A 25359-nucleotide genomic window follows, 5' to 3' on the forward strand; every position below is an offset into this window, starting at 1 on the left:
AGAGACAGGGTTTCACTATGTTGGCCAGGCTGGTCTCGAACTCCTGACCTCAGGCGATCCACCTGCCTTAGCCTCCCAAAGTGCTGGGATTACATGAGTGAGCCACTACACCCAGCCGAGACAGATTGTTTTATACCTTCTCACCAACCGAAGATTAACTGATCCCATTTAGAAACCCCATCCCAGCAATAAACCTTCCTGAACTAGATTATACTTTTTCTTTTTTGGAGCTGGGGACTCGCTCTGCCCAGGCTGGAGTGCAGTAGCGTGATCATAGTTTACTGTAGTGTCTACCTCCTGGGCTCAAGTGATCCTTCTGTCTCAGCACCTCAAGTAACTGGGACTACCATGAGCTATGTACCATGCCTGGCTAAGTTTTTCTATTTTCATAGAGACAGGCTGTCACTATATTGGCCAGGCTGGTCTCCAACTTCTGGCCTCAAAGGATCCTCCTGCCTCGGCCTCCCAAATCACTGGGATTATAGGCATGAGTCACTGCACCCGGCCCCTGATTATACTTCGAATTCTAGAATGTCCCTACTAGAAGGGCCCTTGGAGCTAGATATACCCCGTGCCTCCCTTTTACAGATGGGGAAACTGAAGCCAGGGTCACCCAGCGAGTCAGGGGCAGAATCTCACCTTCCCAAAGCATTTTCTTTCCAAGGAACAGGGCAGAGATTGAAGGTAGCCTTAGGACTCTGTCCGTATTGGCTCTTCTCAGGCCTCTCTTCCCAAGTAAGGAGGTGGCGTATGCTAAGTGCTACTAGAATCTTTCCCTGTGGCAGTAAATGGATAAATCTGGACCTTTAAGAAAAGCTCAGTCCACATCTCAGAAGCTCCAGCTAACATCTGGTGAGACCATTTACAAAGGGAACCAGGCTTAAGCACACACTCACACTTTTGTTTTTTTCCCCTCCTGATTATAAAGGCTATGCAAGCTGGTTACAGAATGTTTGGAAAATCCAAACTCTGAAGGAAATTAAAAGGCTGCCCCACGAGGCCCCTCCCCCACACAGCCCTCCGGGGTATCTGCAGTTCACACTTTACTTAATGTCTCCTTGGACTTTTTTCTAGGCTTATGTGGTTTTACTCATACTATAGATCGTTCTGTATGACATTGTTTTCTTTAAAAAAAAATTCCAATAGTCAGGGGTGGGAGACTTGGCTGGCAAGGGGCCCCTTTCCGGAGTGGCGGAGATCTTTTGTCTCTTGATCTGGGTACGTGGTTACAGGGGCTCATACATGGGTAAAAAGGCATCATCCTGTGCCCTTTATATTTTTTTATTTTGCTTGATAAAAGTGATACTTAAGATTATAATAATAGTAGCTCGTTGCAAAGGCATTGAATAGAAGTATACACACGCCCCTACTCCCCTGCCTAGGTATAATCGTGCCAACAGACAGTTTCCTAAGTCCGTCCGAACCTACAGGCTTCCCCAGGTCAGTCTGGAAGGCCATGAGCATGGTATAGGGGCCAGTAGCTCAGGCCTCGTTCTGTCTGTCCCCTTGGTGGCTCCTTCTCTGGCCGTGGGCTGCAGGAGAGGGGGCTGTGGCTTGTCTTCTTCCTTTTCAGCCTCACACTCGCTGGCTCCTGCTTGGGAACAGTTAAAGGGCCAGCCGGGCTGCGGGCTGCGCTCGCTGGGAAGGAATGGAAACACGTCTATTAAGTTTCACAGAAATCACGTTGAGCGGCCCACGTCTGGTGTTTGGGTTCCTGTGGTCCCAGGCTGGGCTGCCGGGTGGATTGAGAATGAGAATGGCTAGCGTTCCTTCCTGCAGTCGCCTGGGACGCCCCTTCCCGGTGTGCTTCCCCCAATACTTGGATGGCTTATGAGCTCCTGGGGTTCAGGCCCGTGGTGGGTAAGGTGCTGGCGAAGAGCTGGGAGCCCTGTTAACTTGAAACATTCTTCCTTTTCACTGGCTGCCCCTTAAACGGTAACAGTGTGTGGCAAACCGAGCCAATTTGTGAAAGCCAAGGGCGTCCCAGTCTGTGAGCCTTGCTCTGTGAGAGGTAAACAGTTTCTTCTGGCTCCACTAGAAACTGGGAAGGACAGGTAGCTGGGATCGTCAGTCCCCACAGCTGGTGGTCCCCAGGCAGAGGCGGCGGCAGGAGACAGGGGCAGCTCTGGGCAGACTTGGCGGCCCCAGTCTGGGTTGGGTCCCGGCTCTTTCTCTTCTCTGTGGTCTTGGGCAAGATCAGCCTCCGTTTCTTGACTTGCAAAATGGGTCTTTCCTACTTGGCCCCTGGCATCGTTGTGTGGGCTAAGCAAGAGAATGCAAGGGGACCAGGGCACAGTAGCCGCCTGGAGACAGTTGTTATTATTGGGGTGACAGCAGTGGACACAGGGAGGGACCAGGGGATGAAGGATGCTTCACACAGAGGTTGGGACCTGGCTTGGGCTGACAGGATGAGTAACAGTGACAGCAGTGGCAATGGCTTTGACTTTCCAACCAAGACCCTCTCCATCCATTAGCTTCTGTGTCTCTAGAACAACCGTCTGAGAGAGGTAGGCTAGGAATCAGAATCCCATGTATGTGCAGAAGGGGAAACTGAGGCACATCAGGGCAAAAGAGTTTACCTGACTCCCTAGGTTAGGATGCAGACCACAGTTATGACATAGATACCTGGCAAGGGGCCTCTTTCTAAGGGAGAAGACTCCCTTAGCCTCCAAGAGGTGACCAGATGTCCCTAGAATTTAATACTCTTTCTGGATTATGAAGCTCTTTCTGGATTATAGAGCTCAACAAGTTAAGTCTCTTAATCTGGGCGAGTGGTTATAGGGGCTCATATATAGGTTTAAAAGGCATCAACCTGTGTCCTTTTTATTTGTTTGTTTTACTTGACAAAAATGATACTTAAGATTATAATGGGGCCCAACGCCGTGTCTCATGCCTGTAATACCAGCACTTCGGGAGGCCGAGGTGGGCATATCACCTGAGGTCAGGCATTCAAGACCAGCTTGGCCAACATGGTGAAACCCTGTCTCTACTACAGCCACAAAAATTAGCCAGGCGTGGTGGCACACACCTGTAATCCCAGCTCCTCAGGAGGCTGAGGCAGGAGAATTGCTTGAACCTGGGAGGCAGAGGTTGCAGTAAACCAAGATTGTACCATGACACTCCGTTGTGGGCAACAAAGTGAGGCTCCATCTCAACAACAACAGAAAAGATTACAATAACTGGCTCATTGCAAAGACATAGAAATAGAAATATACACACACCTCTACTCCCCTGCCCAGGTATAACTGCTGTGAGCAGATAGTTTTCTTTGTCCCTCTGCACCTACGAGGTTACCCGGGTCAGTCCGGAAGGTCATGAGCATGGTACAGGGGCCAGGAATGTAGGCCTAGTTAGACACAAGGTATGGCACAGACTGGAACTAAATGACATGGAACCATGTGGTGAGACAGGCAGTCCCTTTCAAATTCTCCGAGCTGCTGCAGACCTAAGGAGAAGGCCTTCCTCTGGTGAAAAGATGTCTTCAACATCTCTCTGATGCATTTGAGAGAAAGAAAGGGAGAAGACTCCCTTAGCCTCCAAGAGGTGACCAGATGTCCCTAGAATTTAGTGGCACTATTCATTTGCATGGTTTACTCTTATTTCTAAAAGTAGTTTATTTTCAAAGAAATAAAACAGTAAGCATAAAATAGACTTTATATAATAAATAATATATATAAATATATTTTTATAAATGAAATAAAAACCATCCAATGCATCATCAGTTTATTTTTGGAGTTGCATTCTATTTATGCCAGTTTACATTGATTTTTTTCATTTATAGTGATGACGTAATAACGATTATCATTTGACCACAGATCCAACCAAACATGGTGATTCCCACCCTCTTCTTCTTGCCCAGCCCCCACATGTGCCTGGTCACATGGCCGCCCCCCCATATCCCCACATATCCCCACGTGTGTAGAACATCACGGCTTGCTACATTTGCATATTAAAAGGCTAGGGTGGGAGGACCAGTTTTTTCCGTGGGCTGCATGAGTGACATGCCTGGGCAAACCAATCCCCTGAGCCCTAGGCAAATCAGACACCGCCTCTTCCAGCCTCCTCATATAAGCAGCTGCTTTTCCGCTGCACAGGGGTTTTCTCTTTCTTCGAATCGCCCCTCCGTCTCTGTAAGGGGGTGCTGTTTTCTTCTTTCTTGCCTATTAAACTCTCTGCTCCTTAAAACCACATAATAATAATAATATGACCACAGAAATTGTAGTGATGGCTGTTAGTGAACACCTACTAAATGCTAGCCCTGGGCAGAAAATTCATGTGTGTTATCTCATCCAATCTTGATCAACTCTTTAAGGTGGGTGTAATTACCATCTCCGTTTTACAGATGAGGAAACTGAGGCACAACGAGTTAAGTCTGACTTGCCAGCACACACAACCAGAGTTTGAACCCGGGCAGTCTGGCTGCCCTCACACAACCACTGTGATGATAGAGGCTTACTGAAAAACACAATTATGTAAGTTTTGAAAAAGTGAGTGGATTTGAAGAAAAATACTAAGCACTAATAGTATAAATGGCATGAGGAGATGCTACAAATCATAAAAGTAATCATGAATGATTAAATTTCCAAAACCAAAACAAAACAAGCTTAGCCCAGCTTCAATATGCTTTCTTTACACAAGGAAAGAGGCCCAGAGAGGGAAGGGACCTACTCAAGGCTGGACAGCGAGGCTGGAGCCGATGTCCCAGGAGAGGAGGGAGGGAGAGGGACGGGGACAGGGCAGGGGAGGAGGCTGCCCCCAGGATTGCATGGGGCGGGAAATGTCAGGGTTTGACTATGGTGGGGGTTAGGGGGATTAGAAGAGGACACCAGGCCAGAAGAGACTTTCCCTGTTCTGCCAAGTTGAAGGCCCCTTCCCCACCTCAGTGTAAAACCTCCAGGGTACGTGTCATTTCGGCACCAAATGCCTGCGGGTCCACATCCTCTCTGAGCTCACTGCCACAGCAGTGTCCAGACCTTGTTTCCTTCACAATGGGCTGTGGACACTCATTCGTTCACTCACTCATTCTACAAATAGTGATGGCGGCCCCCTGCGCCCAGCACTGTGTAGCCCACACAGTGCGGGGCGTAGGGGGCCGCCATCCTGGCATTGGAATCTTGCTGGCATTGAGAAATGTCACCCTCCTCCTCCTCAGAGTTTCTATTGTATTTCTCTGTCCTCGGGGCCTCATTTACTAAAATGATTTTTCCCTCCTAAGTCAGCTCCCTTTGCATGGAGTCCTTATTTATTCTCATCTCCCTTTACGCCCCTGGGAAACAGGTGGACCTGGAGCTTGCAACCAGGCTGGGGCCACCAGAATGCTGGGCCATCTGTGAGGCTCATGACCCATGGGTCCTAAGACCATACCTGAGTAGAAACCTGTGGCCTAGTCCAACTTGTCTATTTGACAGAAAAATTGTGGTTCTGGCCAGGTGCGGTGGCTCACGCCTGTAATCCCAGCCCTTTGGGAAGGCAAGGTGGGTAGATAGCTTGAGCTCAGGAGTTCAAGACCAGCCTCAGCAACATGGTGAAATCCCATCTCTACCAAAAATACAAAAATTAGCCAGGTATGATGGCGGGTGCCTATGGTTCACAGCTACTCTGGAGGCTGAGGTGGAAGGATTGCTGGAGCCCAGGAAGTTGAGGCTGCATTGAGCCGAGATAGCACCACTGCACTCCAGCCTGGATGACAGAGACTCTCATGTCAATTCTAAAAAAAAGAAAAGAAAAAATGTGGTTCAGAGAGGGACATGTTGTTCCTTCTTCCATAAAATTTACAAAGCACCTGTTTGTGCCGGATCCTGTGCAGACACTGAGGCCCCAGAGAGGAAACGGAGCCAGTGCTCGCTGTGCGCGCCTCCTGGTGCCACTGCAGCAAATACTCACACGCTTTCGACACAAGTGTAGTATCTTGCAGGTAATGGAAGATCAGAGGCCTGACATGCATCTCATTGGGCCGAAAACAAAGTCTTGGCAGGGCTGTTTCTCCTCTGGAGGCTCTAGGGGAGAATTCATTTGCTTGCCTTCTCCAGCTTCTCGGAGACGCCCGCATTCCTTGGCTCCCCCTCCATCTTCCGAGCCAGCGACATCACATCTCTCCGATCCTGCTCCCATCATCATATTTCCGCTTATTTATTATTTTATTTTATTTATTATTGCTCTGTCGCCCAAGCTGGAGTGCAGTGGCGCCATCTCGGCTCATTGAAATCTCCGTCTCCCAGGTTCAAGCAATTCTCATGCCTCAGCCTTCTGAGTAGCTGGAACTATAGACATGCATCACCACACCCAGTTACTTTTTGTATTTTTAGCAAAGATGGGGTTTTGCCATGTTGGCCAGGCTGGCCTCAAACTCCTGACCTCAAGGGATCCACCCATCTTGGCCTCCCAAAGTGCTGGGATACAGGCATGAGCCACAACACACAGCCTATTTATTATTTTTTAATGTAATAAAGAGGTGGGAGCTCACTATGTTGGCCAGGCTGGTCTCGAACTCCTAGCCTCAGGCAATCCTCCCACCTCAACTTCCCAAAGTGCTGGGATTACAGGTGTAAGCCACTGCACCCGGCTCAGTCACATTTCCTCTGACTCTTCCCTCGTCTGCATCCTCTTCCACCTGGCGATTACACTGGGCCTATTTGTCTAATCCAGGATGGTCGCCTTGTTTTAAAGACAGCTGATTGGCAAACTTAATTCCATCGGTAGCCTTAACTCGCCCTTGTCTTGTAAGGTAACCTCTTCACAGGTCCCTGAGATTAGGTGTAATGGGCAGAATGATCATTGAAGGTCATTCTACCCATTACACCTGCCTGTAGAGGGCACTGCCTAGAAAAGCAGACACCTGATCTCACTGAGGCAGTGAGGGGTGCTCAAGAACTGTCTGAGTCTTGAACCAGGAGTTGGCCAGCTGAGGAGGGGTGGGAGTGAAGGGCTTTGCAGCAGGAAGGCACCACACGTGTGGAGGCCTGGAGGTGAGCGGGCAAAGGCATGTGCCACTGTGGCCGAAGCACGGAGAGGACCGGCGAGGCTGGGGGGAGGCAGGCACCGAGGGCAGCGGCCGGCTCTCGGGGGAGCTGGATGCCTGGAGGCTGATGCTTCCTGAAGACAGTGGGAGACTTTGAGGGGTTTGGAGCAGAGACTGCTGAGGTCAGGTTTGCATTTGAGAAAGGTCACTCTGGAGTCCTGGTGGAAAATGGCTGTGGTAAGGAAGACCAGAATTTGGCAGCCAAGGAAGAGTCAGGAGATCCTGGATCCTGGGCCCAGTGTTTCGTCTCCTGGACTCTGACTTCCAGGGGGCTGGGCTGAGCTGCCTTCTGAATTCCTCCCTGGAAGAGGCAGTGAAGCCTGGATCAGGGCAGGAGCAGGGGACGGAGCGGAGCACATGGCTGGTGACTGTTGGTGGAGAGGAGGTGGAGTGGGGGACACGCCGAGGGCTGTTTGTGGGTCGGGAGGCAGGAGGAGAAGCAGTGCTGTGAGCAGAGCTCTGGCCTGGGAGCCTGGCTGGTGGTGGGGTCATCGCTGAAGCAGGACTAGGGAGGAGCAGCTTTGGGAAGTTGCCAGGTTGGGTCTGATATATGGTGGTTGTACCACATCTAGGTGGTAACTGGGAGGCAGCCGGCTCCACGGTCTGCAGCCGTGGACTTGTATCAGTTATTGCTGTGTGACGAATGACCCCAAAGCTCAGTGGCAAAACAGCAATCACTTATTCTCACTCTCCCATCTGCACGTGGACTGGGGCTGTCTGATCTGGGCTGGGTTTCCCTCGTGGCTCAGCCTCAAGCTGCAGGTCCGCAGGCCAGCCAGGTGGTCAGATTGAGACAATGTCAAAATCCTCTTTCTCTTTGCCCCTGACCTGAATGCACCCCCCGCCCCAACTCTTCCACGTCTCCTTGGATCGGCAGATGTCATTTGAGCAAAGACCTACAAGAGGTACGGGAATGTGTCTGTCTTGAGGAAGAGCATTCTAGGCAGAGGGACCGCCAGTGCAAAGGCCCTGAGGTGAGATTGTGGCTAGTGTGTTTGAGAAACAGGAAAGACGACCAGCGTGGCTGGCGGTGGTGAGCAAGGGGGATGAGGGGGGAGAGGAGGTCCGAGTCAGCAGACGCCTTAGGCATAGGGGGCCTGGAAGGTCACGTGAAGTGGCCTGTGCCCTTATTATTGTTGCGATGACCACTCCCTCCTCCTGTCCCCTACAGGACCCTCCATCCCTGGACACAGCCATCCAGCATGCCCTGGCTGGCCTCTATCCTCCTTTTGAGGCCACAGCACCCACCGTCCTGGGTCAGGTGTTTCGTCTCCTGGACTCCGACTTCCAGGGGGATGGGCTGAGCTTCCTTCTGGATTTCCTGATTCCTGCCAAGCGCCTGTGTGAGCAAGTGCGAGAAGCGGCCTGTGTAAGTTGAGAGGGAAACGGGACCAGGGGACAAGCTGTCCCAGAAAGTCACAGGGCTGGCGGCGAGTAGGGAAGGAGGTGGGCTGGCATGTATCTTGTTTCGTGGGAAGAACTGAAGGTGTGTAGTGGTTTTCCAAGTACCATTGCTTGCCCAAGGGAAGATGTCAGCCCCCAGATGGAGGGGGCTTTACCCTGTGACATCTATGAGTCCATTACATTGTAGTGTCACCAGCAGAGAAGAAGGCCCCAATAAAGGCATTCTTGGTGGCTCCCTGGCCCTGGGGAGTCTCCCATGCCCCTGACATTGTGGGCACTGCTAGGTGCCTTGGGTGAAGTGGGGAAGCTTCAGTGGAAACAGCAGAGAAGGTCCCAGAGCTTCCCTGGAGCTCCTGAGGCATCAGGACTCTTGCTTTCTTCCCTAGTGACCCCTTCAAACTCAGATTTCAGGGAGGTCTCTGCCAAGGCAGAGTGGAGGGAAAATTGTTTTAAGCAGACTCATTGGCTGCAAATGAGAGTCCTTACTCAGCCCAGGAAATGGTGGATCAGGCCTCAGGCCCCAGCTGATCCACCGATCAAACCCTTTGGAGACCCTTTCTGTCCCAAGTCTCTGCTTCTCGCTGCTTGTTGGCATCATTCTTTCAGGCTAAGTGTTCCCACAAGGCTGGAGCCCAGGGAAGCTCTAGGAGAGGAAAATAAACTCTTTCCCATCCACTACACATAGAAAAAAATCTCAAGAAAGGGTCCTGATTGGCCAGGCTTGGGTCATATGTCCACTCCTGGACCAATCACTGTGGCAAGAGAAGCGGGGTGCCAAGATTGGCCAAGCTTGAGTCACGTGTCTACCTCTACGGTCAGAGGGTGGAGTTGTTTTCAGAAAAGGATGAGAGATTGGATATGAGCCTTCCAATGACCACTGCAGGAACTTGCCATTCCCTTCTGAGCTTTCCCGACTGTTCCCTGCTCTGTTATTAATGCCCACCCTCTTGGTACCCCGGCCTCAAGAATCACAAAGAGGTCCCATCAGCCTGTCCTGAGTTGTCATCAGCCTAAGGTCCCATCAGCCTGTCCTGAGTTGTCATCAGCCTAAGGTCCCATCAGCTTGTCCTGAGTTGCTCACTTCCTGCCGGGGACACAGCTCATCAGAAGCAGCAAGGAAGGGAGGGACTGTGTGCATCATTTCAGTGGTAGAAATAAATTGAATGTGGCAGCTAAAAGTCCAGTGTTAGGAACCAGAAGGAAAGTGAGATAATCTATTTTACATGCTTAGCACAGAGCCTGGCTCATAGAATTAGTTCAATACAGGGGAACTGATATTGGAGAAGAAGGGGGCTTCTCATGGAAACATTTGCAGCCACTTCCCCATGACACTGTTTCATGTAGATGCTCCCCCATCCTTATTTCTTCTCCCTGAAATAATTTTCTTTTCCTTTTGGAGACAGAGTTTTGCTCTTGTTGCCCAGGCTGGAGTGCAATGGTGTGATCTTGGCTCACTGCAACCTCCGCCTCCTGAGTTCAAGCGATTCTCCTGCCTCAGCCTCCTGAGTAGCTGGGATTACAGGCATGCACCACCATGTCTGGCTAATTTTGTATTTTTAGTAGAGACGAAGTTTCTTCATGTTGGTCAGTTAGGCTGGTCTCAAACTCCCGACCTCAGGTGATCCGCCCACCTCGGCCTCCCAAAGTGCTGGGATTATTGCCCACTTCCCTTATTTGGCCATTTAAACTTCGTTTGCACTGGCCCCTTCCTCAAGGTCACAACCTTTCACATCTTTATTGTTCCTTGTAGGTGAGTTTAATCTAATTGTCATGACAGGTAAATATGTGTCACCTCGGAGCAGGGGAAGTCATGTGGAATTAACAGGATGGCTTCTGGGGTCAGATGCCCCAGGTTCAAATCCAAGCTCATCACTGTAAACTTGGGAGATCCATGTCACCCCTCTGAGTTTCAGTTTCCTTAAGTGTCAAGCAGAAATGTTAACAACACAGCACCTAACACATAGAATTGACACACTGTGGCTTAGGGCAGACTCTGGCATGCAGCAAGTGCCCAGGAGCTATTGGCTATCGCCATCCCACTTCCTTGTTTCTCCATCTGAAATAGGAACATGACAGCCTCAAAGTCTGCCCCTCCAGCCACCGTCACCCAGAGGTAGCCACATTCACACAAAGTCTGGTGGGGCTTGGGGACAGATACAGCTGACTTCAAATGTGAAGGCCTTATCCAAGTCCCTGCTGCTTATCAGCGGTGTGGCTGTGAGCAAAATATTTCACCACGCTGAGCCTCAGTCACGTCATCTGTAAAATAAGAACAATAATGACTGAACTGCCTACACCACTGAGTTACTGTGAAAGTCAAATGAAATGACCAAAGCCAGCATCACTATGGTGCTTTGTTGTTTGCAAAAAAATGGCTGGGCTGATTTTTTCTCCTTCAATGAGAAGGTGAGAAAGAAGGCATGCTACAAACCCAAGAGGGCTAAGTGAAAAGGGTGGAGAAACCTACAGACTCATGAAGGCTTACGGCTATTAAGCTTCTCTGAGTCAGCCCAATCTACAATATAACTGGTATAAATGGGTTTATCAACGTGAGAGAAAACTGTGGTCAGATCTCACCATTTCCCCAGTCAGTAATTCCAGGAAACACCTGCTTAGTTAGCAGAAGTTCAGTGTCACTCTCTGCACATCTCCCACACACTCATCCAAATTATGTAAGATTGACTGGGACTTACAATCCACAGAACTCAGACTTTTCCAAAAGCTAGTTAAAGAAAGACCTGTTGTCAGCCCAGTGAAGCGGATGTTTCCGTTGTTGCCACATGGTGTCACTGTTGAACACTGGTCCTGTGCGGCCCAGTAGAGAGGCTCAACTGAGAGAGAGCACTTGGGTCACAGCCTGTTGCAGAATGACCAGCTGTGCCCACCTATATAGGGAATTGCTGGCAACTCCTGTCAAAAATATTTTTTTTTTGGCTGGGCGTGGTGACTCATGCCTGTAATCCCAGCACTTTGGGAGGCTGAGGTGGGCAGATCACCTGAGGTCGGGAGTTTGAGACCAGCCTAAATGACCAACATGAAGAAATCCCATCTTTACTAAAAATACCAAATTAGTCGGACATGGTGCTGCATGCCTGTAATCCCAGCTACTCGGGAGGCTCAGGCAGGAGAATCGCTTGAATCCAGGAGGTGGAGGTTTCAGTGAGCTGAGATCACGCCATTGCACTCCAGCCTGGGCAATAAGAGCAAAACTCTATCTCCAAAAGGAAAAAAAAAAATTTTAAGTTTTGCTTCACCTTATGTTGTTATCCATTAATGGGAAAGAAATAATTAACAAATAAACCTTCATGTTGTTATCCATTAATGAGAAATAAGTACACAAACAAACAATAAACAAATAAGTAATAAACATTCAGGCCCAGAATAACCTTTGGGTCAGGAAAAAGTAGATGGTCATCTGGTAAGTTAGTGGCAGGATCAGAGTCCCTGACTTCTCATTCAACACTGTTTGTACTTCACCCTCAGTACACTGTCTGAATTACATAAGGTATTCAACACTTTATTATAAAATAGGCATTGTGTTAGATGATTTTTGGCTAACTGTAGGCTTATGTAAGCATTCTGTGCACACTTAAGATACGCTAGTCTAAATAAACTATGATGTTCTGTAGATTAGGTACATTAAATGCATTTTTGACCTATGATATCTTCAACTTATGGTGGATTTACCAGGATGTAACCCCATCATAAATCAAGGCCCACCTGTATAATCTCACTTAATCCTCATACCAACCCAGTAATACTGACATGTATTATTACCCTATTTGCAGGTAGGGAAATTGGGTTTCAAAGAAGTTAAGCAATTTGCACGAATTAGCGAGGTAGACCTTTGTCTAAACCATGTCTCCTTGGCTTTAAAATGGTGAGCTAAAGCTTGAGCTGGGTGAGGAAATGTTCTGGATACACGGGGAGAGGAAGAGAGCATGAGCCAAGCCAGGGGACCACTTGGGAAAGCCAATTACTAACTAGTGCATGGTGCTCTGAGCTTTCTCACTTGGGTCAGTAGGCTAGCAACTATTTCCAAGGTCAGGGCCAGGATTAGGGTGGGGCAGGAGAGGCAACCTTTACACAACCTTGACAGTGAGTGCCTCTTAAATGCTGCCTCATCCTAGTCCCTGATCTGTTCCAGATTCCACATGGGAGAGGGAAAGGAGCAGACCCAAGGGTGGAGCCTTTCAGGGCCAGGTTCTCTGATGCCGTCCTCTTCTCTCCACAGGCCCCCTACTCACACTGCCTCTTCTTACACGAGGGCTGGCCGCTCTGTCTGAGGGATGAAGTGGTGGTCCACTTGGCACCCCTCAACCCTCTCTTATTGCGCCAGGGTGACTTCTACCTCCAAGTGGAGCCCCAGGAGGAGCAGTCCGTCTGCATCATGATCAAATGCCTCTCCCTAGACCTCCGCACGGTGGACAAGAAGCCTGTTCCTGAGCCAGCCTACCCTATACTTTTCACCCAAGAATGGCTGGAGGCCATCAACAGCGACTTTGAGGGAAATCCTCTACAAAACTGCTTGGTAGCATCAGAAAATGGGATTACACCTGTGCCTTGGACCAAGATAACCAGCCCAGAGTTTGTGGATGACAGACCCCAAGTAGTGAATACCCTCTGCCCAGCCTGGGGGTCCCTTCCATTTGAGGCACTGGATGTGAGCAGCCCTCATGAGTTGCACCAGGCCAGCTCCCCAGACAACCAGGTGCTTCTTGCCCAGAGTTTGGCCAAGGGTGAGGGCAGGATATATGGGAGCAAGTATCCAGGACTCATCAAGGTGGAGCAAGCCAGGCCTGGGGAGGTGGCCTTCAGGATGGATGAGGTGGTCACCCAGAACTTAGAGGGAGACTACGTGGCTCTCCTAGGCTTTTCCCAAGAGAGCAGAGGAGAGTCTCCCAGTAGGGAGGTGGGCACATCCAGTGGGTGTGCTTCTGAGGCACTAGAGGAGATATCTGGAACTAAGGAAACTTCTTTATCTCAAAAGATACTGCCTGTCTCAGAGGCCAATGAAGGACCTTCCTTGGGAAAACGGGCTTGCACAAAGCCAGAAAACTCAGAGGAGGAGCCCTGCATTTTGGGCTTGAAGAGAAAGGTCAATCACAAAGTACCCACCCACGACTCAGAAGGGCTGCCCCAAGGGTCCTACGTGAATGTCCTTGAGGACCCACTGGACTTTGCTTCTGGCCTTGGGGCAGGTGTCTCACAAGAGCCAGATGCCTCCAAGATACAGGGACCTCCAGGAAACCCAGAGAGCATGGTGCAGCTCAGGCCCGGACCAAGACAGGCTTCTTCTCCCCGCTTGTCCCCAGCTTCTCCTGCAGCTCCAGCCTCTGAAACAAAGATGGAGGTGAAGACCAAACAGAGAAATGAGAGACTTCCAAAGCCCATGCCCTGTCCTAGCAGAGACACTTCCTCCCCTGAATCCCCCATGCCTGGGCTCAAATTCTCCTTCTTGAAAGGGCAGAGGCAACCCTCTGTGACCCCAGAGAAAGCCTCACTCCAGCATGATGGGCCCTGGAAAGTTCTGTGTTCCCTCTACTCCCCTAAACCCAACAGAGCCAAATCTTTGGGGAAAGGTAAGATGACCACATGCTCAGCTATACAAAGGGGTTATTGTCTGGTTGAGATTACATTTCAGGAGGTTCTGGTTGTAAGTGACAGAGACCACCTGGGCTGGCTCAGCTTCAGGGGTTTAGTATACAGTGTGGCATTTAGTATTCATGGGCTTGAGGTCTCATATGTCTGGAATTGAGCAAGGTACTGTGACCGTGTTACAACTGCTGAGTTCACACCCCACCTTTGCCACACACTGGCTGTGCGATGTTGGCCAAGTACTGAACTTCCCTGAGTCCAGGCCTCCCTATCTCTGCAATGGGAATGTCACCTATTTTGCAGTGTTATTTTGAGGGTTCAAAGGGACACCAGAAGCCAGGTGTGGTGGCTTATTCTGTAATCCCAGCACTTTGGGTGGCTGAGGCGGGAGAATTTGAGTGGCTTGGGGCCAGGAATTTGAGACCAGCCTGGGAAACATAGGAACATTTAATCTCTACTACAAGAAAGAAGGAAAAGAAAGAAGGAAGAAAAGCAAGGAAAGAAGGAAGGAGGGAAGGAAAGAAGGAAGGAGGGAAGGAGGAAAGGAAGGAAAGAAGGAAGGAGGGAAGGAGGAAAGGAAGGAAGGAAGGAGGGGAAGGAAGGAAGGAAGGAAGGAGGAAAGGAAGGAAGGAAGGGGGGAGGAGGGAAGAGAGGAGAGGGAAGAAAAAAAAAGGAAAAGCTGGGTGTGGTGGTGCATGCCTGTAGTCCCAGCACTCGGGAGCCTGAGGTGGGAGGATCTTTTGAGTCCAGGCATTCAAAGCTGCAGTGAGCTCTGTTCGTGCCACTGCATTCCAGCCTGGGCAACAGAGTGAGACCCTGTCTCTAAAGAAAAAAAGTGAGGTGTGGGGAGGGGTAACGCTAGAAGTGGGGGCTTGGTGCAATGCCTGGCCCAGGGGAGAGATCTCTAGTTGTAAGCGTCTGTAAGCCGAAGAAGAGAAGACATTTCGCCCAGAAAGCCGGTCTTCTGCTTGACATCCTTTTCCTTGTTGTTGCTTTTTCCCAGCCGGAACAACTCAGACCAAAACATCTGGCCCAGCCACTGCCTCCCACCCACCGACGGAGGAAAAGGCTGCTTTCCCAGAAGCTCCTGCAGGCTCCCCAGAAAGAGGCCCCACCCTGGAGGAGGAGCCCCCAGGGCCTGAGCCCAGGATTGGGGCTCTGGGTGTCAAGGTTTTCCGCTCCAGGATAGCATGCCTGCCAGGTTCCAGGGGATTAAAACAGAAGGTGGTGGGGAGGGAGCCGGGGCCCCAGAGCATCCTCAGCTGCTGGTGGGTGGAGGGAGGCAGGGAAAGCTCTGGAGGCCCAGGTTCTAGCCAAGCCTCCCTGGGCCTCAGTTTCCTCATCTTTCCCATGGGACAGCTGGAATAGATGAAAGCAATTTGTTGGTGTCCGTCCACACATCTATCTGTCTGTCCATTCGTCTACTTGTCCATCCATCACTGAGGCAGCCAAAGTGGATATTGGGGTCCCCAGAAGCAGAGCCTGAGACAGAGGTTTTTGGAAAAGTGACTTATTGGAGGGGGCTCTAAGGAGGAGAGAGGTTCAGGATAGGGAAGAAGCCAAGCAAGGCTGTGGGCTGACCCACAGGAGAGCGCTGGGGCATGACCCGCCCCACAGAGTTGGCTCTAGCTCAAGGCGCAGGGGACTGGCCTTTTGTAAGCCTTGTCTGTCAGTCACTAACTGTGGGCTGATCCCGGGTCTGTCCGTCATTAATGAACTGCAGGAACTGTGAGCTGACCCTGGAATGGGTGGGACGGGGGAGCCAGTGGTCCAGTTCAGCCCAGGGCGCTTCTTCAGAGAGGGGGCATCTGTGAGCCATTGACAGCTGATGCTTCCAGACTCTGGGATGGGTTCTCTGACTGCCGAGGATCTGGGTTTGGGGTAGTAGCATCCAATGCAGAAGGTCTTATCACTCCTGTTTAATATTTCCTCATTGTTGTAACAGATATTTACTGGGTCCTGGGTTTAGCACTGGGGATTCATAAGGGAACGAGTCGGATGTGTTTTCTGCTCTCAGGAAGCCTGTATTCTATTGGTAGGGAATAGTCAACAGATTATTGCAACGCAGTGTAAACAAAATGTGTCCGTGGGGAAGGACAGGGATCTGTGGGAGCACGCATGAGTCCTCTGGCCCAAGCTTGTGGTAGGAGAGGTCAAGGAAGACTTCCTGGAGGAAGTAACGGAAAGTCCAGTCCTATAATATGAATAGGAATTATCCAGGCAAAGGGCTGGGAACAGTGTTCCAGATGGAGGGAACAGCATATGCAAAGATCTGGAGGCAAGAGAACCAGTGCTTTCAGGAGACTGACTGTCCTGAAATACCATTTTATTTCACAGACTTCTACCTCTTTGCAGGACTTTGGGCACTGCCCTGTCTTTTTGCAGCTCCTGGGGGACCTTATCTGTCTTTTTCCTGGTCATCTTTGCTGAAGCTCCTGCTGTTTGTCCCCACATTAATTGTACACAAAGGATCTCACGATCCTCTTAAGGCCGCCATGTGCCAAGGGCTTAGATTTTGTCCATGGAAGACTCTGCTGTGGGAGGAAGGAGACCTTCATTTTAGTTCTAACTCTCTCATCACTTCCCTGTGTGCCCTTGGATAAGTCACTTGCCCTCTCTGGACCTCCTCAAGAGGAGGAGAACAGGGAGATAGGACCTGGTTGACTGTCACTCTTTCCGCAGTTACTCTTGTAATTCTTGGGGGTTGCAACATGCTCTGTTAACCCCCACATGCCTGATACGCAGTACATGTTAGTACATGTGCAGAAAGCACTTGCTGCTGAATGAGCAATGTCCGCACGCATGCTCCTTCTGCTCCGTTTTTTGTCCTCTTCTCTAATGATCTTGTCCTCATTTGCCACATTACTCCCGTGACATCCTCCATAACCCACTGCTCCCTGCCTGGTTTTCATGTTAAGGCTCCCACTCCTTCATTACACTTCTCTTTCCAGCTCACCCACGGCCCCAAGTTTAATCATCTTTAGGACTCCCAAGACCTTGAACCTATTGGCTCAACCGCTTTTGACTCCGCTTTCCCATCATCATGTCTCCCACCCTCCACCACATCCCTTCCCATCATCATGTCTCCCCACCCTCCACCACATCCCTTCCCATCATCATGTCTCCCCACCCTCCACCACATCCCTTCCCATCATCATGTCTTCCAACCCTCCACCACATCCCTTCCCCATCATCATGTTTCCCCACCCTCCATCACATCCCTTCCCCATCATGTCTCCTCCACCCTCTGTCACATCCTCACATCCCTTTCTTGTAGCTTAGAGTCCAGAGTCACCATTGTAATCACTTCCTTTCAAACACTCTCACTCACTTGCTTTTCTCTTCGATCTTCACGCTTACATGGAGAAATCCCAACCTCCATGAGGTTCAACTTTCCACGCGTACCCTCGAGCTGAACAAAACTGGAAAAGTTCACACAATTGTGCAAGCTAATTGTGTTCGATTCCTGACCACTGACCTCCTGGGGGTCTTTGGCTCTGGGCCATTTCCATCAGCATGAGAACATGCTGCAATATTGCCCAGCTTGACATGAGCCATTCTAAGCCCCCATGTTACCGCCCTCGCCCTTTTACATCACGGAGGAGCTGTCTGTGTCCCCTGTCTCCACACCTTCTCTATTCCACTCACTCTAATCAGAATCCCTTCCCCACTCACCACTGAGATAGGGTCTTGTCAAGGTCGTCAGTGGCTTCCATGTTTCTAGACCCAGGGGTCAATTCTCAGTCCCCATCACCCTTGACACTTTTGCGGCATTTAGCACGACAGCCACTTCCTCCTCTTGAAAGTCTTCCTTCACTTGCCATTTGATCTTCCCCCCACCTCACTGGCCACACTTTTGCAGCCTCCTTTCCTGTCTTCTCATCTCCAAGACCTGTAAATCCTGAAGGGCCCCCAAAGCCCAGTCCTTGGTCCCCTTCTCCTCTCCATCTACACTCACTTCCTAAGAGATCTTGTTCAGGAGGTGGAATATTTGCTGTGAATGCTCTCTGCATACTGACAACCCCCACACTGATTTTTCCAGCCGGGGCCCTGGCCATGAACTCCAGTCTTATCCATCCAGCTGTTTACTACTCGATGTCTCTGTGTGGAGGCCTCAGAGGCGTCTCTAACTTAGCATGTCCAAATATGGGCTCCTGATTTCACATCCCCACACCTCACTCTTCCCAACCTTCCCACCTTTCCACATGGCAGTCAAAGATGACGACTTCATCCTCAATTTGTTAACTGTCAACTGTATTCAGAATCTGTTGGCTTCACCCTACCCAAGTCCAAACCAATGTGGTCTCTTGCCTGCTGCAGTGATCTCCTTGTCGGTGTCTCTGCATCCACCCCAGCCTCTGCTGGAGTTTCCTTGTAGCACAAACAGTCCCCAGAGTCTGTGCTCCAAGATCAAGATCTGCCCCAGGCCAGCCCTGTTCTCCATAAAATTCCCATGAAGATCTGTTCTCAGGAAAGAAGCTGATCAACACGCAGGTGTGAATGTCTGTTCCCATGCTAGGGATAGGGCTTGTTTAATAGACACTGTATTTGTTTCCCATTGTGGCCATAACAAGTTATTGCAAACTTAGTGACGTGAAACAACACAAATGTATTCTCTAATAGCTCTGTACCTTAGAAGCCCAACATGGATCTCGCTGGGCTGAATTCAAGTGTCTGCAGGGCTTAATTATTTGCCTTTTCCAGCTTCTAGAGACCACTACTTTCCTTGGCTTGTGGCCCCTTCCTCCAGCCTCAAAGCCAGCAATGTTGCATCTCCCTCACCCTCCATTTATCTTGGCACCTTGCTCCTACCAAAGCCAGGAAAAGTTCTCTGCTTTTAAGGATTCCTATGATTAGATCGAAAGATCCAAGCTAATCTCGCCACCTCAAGGTCCTGCCCTTCATCACATCTGCAATGTCTTTTTTGCCATGTAAGGAAACATAATCAAGGTTCTGGGCATTAGCGGCCACAGGCACGAAGCCTTAGGAGAAAGCTTCTCTGTCTTTTCACTGGAAAATCTCTAATGCGGAAGTGAATGAACAGAGCCCCTGGGATTGAGAGCTCACCCTGAGTGCTCAGTTGCTCCACAGAGATCTTTGAAATCCTTTTTGTCTTTAAAATTTCTATGCATTTTAAATATCCATAACTAGAATACATTCACATTTGTTTCAATATGAAAAATGCTTTTAGTTGCTTGCAAATTCAGTTATTTACCATTCCTCCCTCCCCAGACTTGGAGTGACTCACGCTGCTGACAGGCGCAACACATTTTTCAGCAACTTTTGGTAACCCCGACTTACCCACCACCCAACTTCCCACCCTTATTTTCACCTGAGGCTCATGATATCTGTGAACGGCACAGCTTCAAGCCAAGATTCTGAGATGCCAATGATGGTATTTCAGCGCCAGCCATTAGGTGAGGGATGATGTTTGGGGCAAAGGGGTCCCCTTGGCCCAGCTGAAGACAAATCAGGTGGATAACTGCCCCTTGCTGTAATCACACCACAGCTGGCACTGGGTGTGTGCAGGGCCCTGTTCCAGGCAGCGTGGGGAACCAGACATGTGAACCAGACACATAATCGCATGACCATCGTGTCCCGGTATGGAATGTCCTGAGTGTGTGAGCCCTTTGCTGCTCACAGTGTGGTCTGGGGACCGCCTACATCAGACTGACTTTGGAGCCAGGGAGAGGCAGGATCTCAGGCCTGCTGAACCAGCATTTGCATTCCAGCAAGATCCCTAGGCCAATGAAGTTTGAGAGGTGTTGCTCCAACCCTCCGTTCCTTCATGCATCCATCAGACATTGATTACCCAGCCTTGCACTGAGCATGGGGATAGAGCAATGAGTTTGAGCCAGTGCACACCCATAAGAGGCTCTCAGACTTGCAGGATCTCACCGAGGCCTACATTTGCTTTGGGAACCTGGGGTTGGGGAAAGGCTTCTAAAGAGGGAAGGCAGTAAGGAGGTCTTCCTGGAGGAGGTGGCATCTTGGCTAGTCTTTGAAAGATGAGGGGATTTCACCAGATGGAGATAGGACAGTAGGGCATACCTGGCAAAAGGAATAGGGTGAACAAAGCTGGGTGTTGTCATCTGTTGTTGGTGGCAAGGGGAGACGTAGTATATTAGTTTCCCAGGACTGCCAGAACATGGGTGGCTTAAGCAATGGAGATTAGTTACCTCATAGGTCTGGAGGCTGGAAGTCCAAGATCAAGGCGTTGGTAGGGTTTGTTCCTTCTGTCCTCTTTCCTTGGCTTGCAAATGCCCATCTTCTCCCTGTGTCTTCATGGGGTCTTCCCTCTGTGTCCAAATGTCTTCTTCTAAGGACACTGGTCATATTCTAGTAGGGCCCCCAGTAATCTTATTTTAACTGAATTACCTATTTAAACACCCTATTTCCACATGCTGATGTACTGGGGGTTAAGACCTCCACGTATAAATTTGGAGGGGGATGGGACACAGCTCCGCCCCAACACCTAGTTTATGAAATGAGGGTGGAAGAGTGTGCAGAGCCCAGGACACTTCAGTGCCAGATCCAAAGGCTTGCAGTTTCTCCTCAAGGCCTTAAGGAGCCATAGAAGGTTATAGAGCAAGGGAGTGTAGCACCGTCAGAACTGCAGTTGAGCTCCAGGCCTCAGGTTTACAGCAGACAAAGGTTCACCATCACTCCTGATTCAGGGGGTGAATCAGACATGGTCTCTACCCTTGTGGAGACTTTGGGGACCTGGGCCCATGGGGGACTGGGAAGCTGCTTCCCCACCCCAGTTTCCTCATCAGCAAAATGGGCCCAGGTGCATGATGCAGCATTTCCTGACCCAAGGGACCCAACAGCTGCGATAGGATTTTGGAGAGACCTTCACCATCTCTACCTTCACAAGTTGTGCAATTTTCTCATGGTTTAATGACTTCACCTTTTTTTTTTGGTTTTGTTTTTAGACAGTCTTGCTCTGTCACCCAAGCTGGACTGTAGTGGCACAATCTTGGCTCATTGCAACTTCTGCCTCCCAGGCTCAAGCAATCCTCCTGCCTCAGCCCCCCAGTAGCTGGGATTACAGGCATGCGACACCAGGCCCGTCTAATTTTTGTATTTTTAGTAGAGATGAGGTTTCACCATCTTGGCCAGGCTGGTCTTGAACTCCCAACCTCAGGTGATCCACTGGCCTCAGCCTCCCAAACTGCTGAGATTACAGGCATGAGCCACCACACCCGGCCTCTTTTTGACTTTTATATTATGAAAAATTTCAACCTATGGAAAAGTAGACAGAATAGTATCATGAATACCCATGTACCCATTGCCTAGATTTAATAAATCTTAACATTTTGTCATCTTCATCTATTTTTTCTGAAGTATTTATGAAAATACTATAAATCTTCATATTCTATCCCCTAAACACTTCATGTGTTCCCTGATAATCACAGTACTATTAGTGCACTTGATTAAAAAAAAATTTTTTTTTTTGAGACAAGGTCTCACTCTGTCACCCAGGCTGGAGTGCAGCGGCACAATTATGGCTCTTGCAGCCTGAACCTCCCCGGCTCAAGCGATTATCTCACCTCGCCTCAGCCTCCTGAGCAGCTGGGACTACAGGCACACATCACCACTTCTGGCTAATTATTTTTTTATTTTTAGTAAAGACAAGGTCTTGCTATGTTGCCCAGGCTGGTCTCGAGCTCCTGAGCTCAAGCCATCCTCCTGCCTTGTTCTCCCAAAGTACTGGGATTACAGGCATGAGACACTGCCCCCGGCCCCCTAACAAAATTAAAAAGAATGACCTCAGACTAATCGATTTCCAGTTCCTATTCAAGTCTCTCCTCTCAACCCCAACAAAATGCCTTTTGAAATTTGTCAGTGGGATTGGGAAACCGATCAAATCCATAATATTAACAGGATATAACATTGATATATACATATATATATTTATATACCCACAAATATATATATTTTTAATTTTAAATATTATGTCAGATTCTAAGACATATGTGAAAGAATGTTCCAGGTGGTTGGACCCCTGTGAGGCAGCACTCGTGAAGGTGGTCAGGTTTGTCCAAGGCCTCATGAACCGTGAAGGGTTCTGCACACTGTAGAGGGTGGTGCCCACGTGGAGCGGCTGGTGGTCATTGCAGGGCAGCCCGGAGTGAGGTGGCTGAAGTGCAGGGCTCTGAGTCCAGGCTGCGGGACGGGCGTGGTTTCCCAAGGCCTGGGCCTCTTCCCCCGCTGCTGTCCTTCCCCGCCCTCCCCTCTCCGCCACCCCCGTGAGGATGGGCTGTGCTGGCCCCTGGTGCCTCAGCCTCATGACCCCTGTGGGGAGAGTGAGGCACAGGCCCAGATTTCTGGAACAGGAAATAGCCTGTCGGGAACGCAGGGTTGAAAGTCTGCAAGAAGAAATAGTGAGCTGGTGGCCACGGGACACTCACCACCCCGTGGACTGGAGACGAGAACAGAGACAGTGATCACTGTGACAACCAGTGATTGAGCAGCTCAGTCTGGGATCCCACCGACTTGAGCTCTTGCTGTGTGTGAAGTGCAGCTCAGGCACTGATTCCATCCTCGAAATAACCTAATAAGCTCAGCGGATTATTCCCCCCCCTTAACAGATCCCCATCTGTTAAGCTCAGAGGTGCACCCACTTGCCCACAGACACACAGTGAGTCAGTGCAGAGTGGAGACCTGACCCCTTTCTGTGTGACCCCAGAGCTCGTGCCAGGAGCTTTGCCTGCCCGGGTACCCTATACCGAGAGAGTACTCTGCACAGAAGACATTCCGGGAAGACTTTCCTCAGGAAGCGGCGTTTGAGCTGGGTCTCGAAGGATGAGTAGAAGTTCGGAGTTCACAGAAGGAAAAGGAGATAGGGTGTTCCGGGCAAAGGAGCCATTATGGGCAAAGGTCTGAAGGCCACAGGAGAGGTTCCCTAGAGGGCCCCACCAAAGTTTTCACTGCCCACGTGCACCCTCTCTCCTCCAGGTGGCCGGGACAGGGCCGGGCGGCCCCTGCTTCTGGTGTCAACTACAGAGGGAGACTGGGAGGCGCCATGGTGCACAGCTTCAGAGGTCACCAAGCTACTCTCCTACCTGTGCGCCATCCCCAGGTAAGCGTCTGGGCCACCCCGATGGCTCCATCCCCACCTTAGCCCTCTGGGCCCAGAGCCCTGGATTAGGCACTGAGTGGAGTGGAGAGTCCATGTCCTTCCATCCAGTCTCTGTTCACAGAGCCCGTCCTCAGACAGACGCTGGAGAAACAAGACAGGCTCAGTCCCTGCCGTCGGGCGGTTGCCAGGCTGGTGGGAGAGGCGGACAGGGTGCAAGAAACAAGCCATGGCCAAGAAACTTTCAGGAGCACAGTGTGATGAAGACAAGAGGGATGTCTATAGATCAGTGGTTTTCAATTTTTTTTTTTTTTTTTGAGACAGAGTTTCGCTCTTGTTGCTCAGGCTGGAGCGCAATGGCACAATCTCAGCTCACTGCAACCTCTGCCTCCTGAGTTCAAGTGATACTTCTGCCTCAGCCTCCCAAATAACTGGGATTATAGGCATGCGCCACCACGCCTAGCTAATTTTGTATTTGTAGTAGAGATGGGGTTTCTCCCTGTTGGTCAAGCTGGCCTCAAACTCCTGACCTCAGGTGATCTGCCCACCTCTACCTCCCAAAGTGCTGGGATTACAGGCATGAGCCACCACGCCCAGCAGGTTTTCAAATCTGAGCGTGCATTAGAATCACCCAGTAGACTGTTAAAACAGATTGCAGGGGCCCATCCCCCAGATTTTCTGATTCAGTAGATGAGGGGTGGGTGGGGCCTGAAAATCTGCATTTCTAACAAATTTCCTGGTGATACTGTTATCACCAGGATAGCAGTGCTGGGCCTGGGACCACACTTTTGAGAACCACTGTTGTAGAGTGAGAATAATAGGGGATGTTAATTTCAATTGGAAAATCAGGGAAGGCTTCCCTGAGGAAGTGATAATTGAGCTGTCAACTGAATTATAAATATTTGAATAAACAAAGGAAAGGGTGAATGAGTAAATGAATAAATGAGAGGGTGAAAGAATGAGTGGGTGAGTAAATGAGTGAATGATGAGTGGACTCAGGCTGATTTCTCACGCTCCTCCTAATACACCTACCCCCACCACCATTCAGACGTAATAGATTGGCTGGGAAAGAAGCACCCTCTTTTCCTCTGGGACTCAGCCTCCAACCAGGGCAGTCTTAGAGCGGATGCTGCTCAGGACTAGCTAATAATCCCCAACCCAACCTAAAGGTCTGCTTCTGAGGGTAAGTGGTGGAAGGTGATGGAACCCTCTGGAACCTTCTTCATGCATCCCATCCCACTGGAGCCATCACTGCCACCTGCTGGCCAGTGACAATTTTTTTTCTTGTCCAAGGTGGAATGCTTTTCTGGACTGAGTGGGAGATGGGACCCCCTTTTCTGTGCTATAAAGTGACCAGCAGCCAGGCGCGGTGGCTCATGCCTGTAATCCCAGCACTTTGGGAGGCCAAAGCAGGTGGATCACAAGGTCAGAGTTCAAGACCAGCCTGGCCAAGATGGTGAAACCCCGTCTCTACTAAAAATACAAAAATTAGTCGGGCGTGGTGGTGCGTGTCTGTGATCCCAGCTAATCAGGAGGCTGAGGCAGGAGAACTGCTTGAACCTAGGAGGTGGAGGTTGCGGTGAGCTGAGATCACGTCACTGCACTCCAGTCTGGGTGACAGAGCGAGACTCTGTCTCAAACAAAAAAAGTGACTAGTATGGTAAACAGAGCTCTGGGATCCCACCAACTTGCTATGCAACCATGGGAAAATAATGCCCCTGCCCTAAAGCTTGCCTGAATAAAGGGCACGACCAAGAGGGCTCTAAGGACCAAACTGGGCACAAGTGGCAGGGATGCGGGGGCGTGAGGGTGTAAACTGTGGCGTGCAGTGCGTACTAGGTGCTTGTGTGCTGGGCTGGTTTTCTCCACTTGTGCTCTGAGTGAACATTGGCTGGGCCCCTGCTCTGGGCCTGGCTTCATGCCACATGGTGCTAGGGACAGAGGCTCCTCACATAGGGCCCTGGCTTCTACGGGCCTCCAGGTTGGTGGCAGAGACAGGTCTGGAAAAAATCACTGTCCAGCATGGGCATCACCAGAGGGAGGCGAGGACATAAAGTCAGAGTGTTAAAATCACCTCCCAGAGTCTCCTCTCGCTGTCTGCCACTGGGCCTTTCTGTGCCTCCGTTTCCCCTTCTAGGATAATCATAGCTAATATTCACATCCCATTTACTCTGTGCAGCCACTGAGTGCTTTACACGAATGAATTCATCAGTCCTCACCACAGCCCATAAGGCTGGTACTATCATGATTAAATTGA

General features: G+C 50.2%; 1 protein-coding gene across 1 annotated transcript in view; it reads left to right on the forward strand.

The window, feature by feature from the left end:
• The window catches only part of KIAA1755 (KIAA1755 ortholog), a 48487-nt gene that overhangs the window by 5702 nt on the left and 17426 nt on the right, over positions 1-25359 (forward strand). Inside the window, exons 2-5 of the mRNA XM_017512156.1 lie at positions 8190-8387; positions 12657-14004; positions 15024-15221; positions 22982-23105. Coding sequence (XP_017367645.1) covers positions 8190-8387; positions 12657-14004; positions 15024-15221; positions 22982-23105 — 1868 coding nt within the window. The remainder of the gene's footprint in view (positions 1-8189; positions 8388-12656; positions 14005-15023; positions 15222-22981; positions 23106-25359) is intronic.

This window comes from Cebus imitator, unplaced genomic scaffold, assembly GCF_001604975.1.
Source record: "Cebus imitator isolate Cc_AM_T3 unplaced genomic scaffold, Cebus_imitator-1.0 Scaffold18, whole genome shotgun sequence".
In the NCBI taxonomy this organism is placed as follows: Eukaryota; Metazoa; Chordata; class Mammalia; order Primates; family Cebidae; genus Cebus; species Cebus imitator.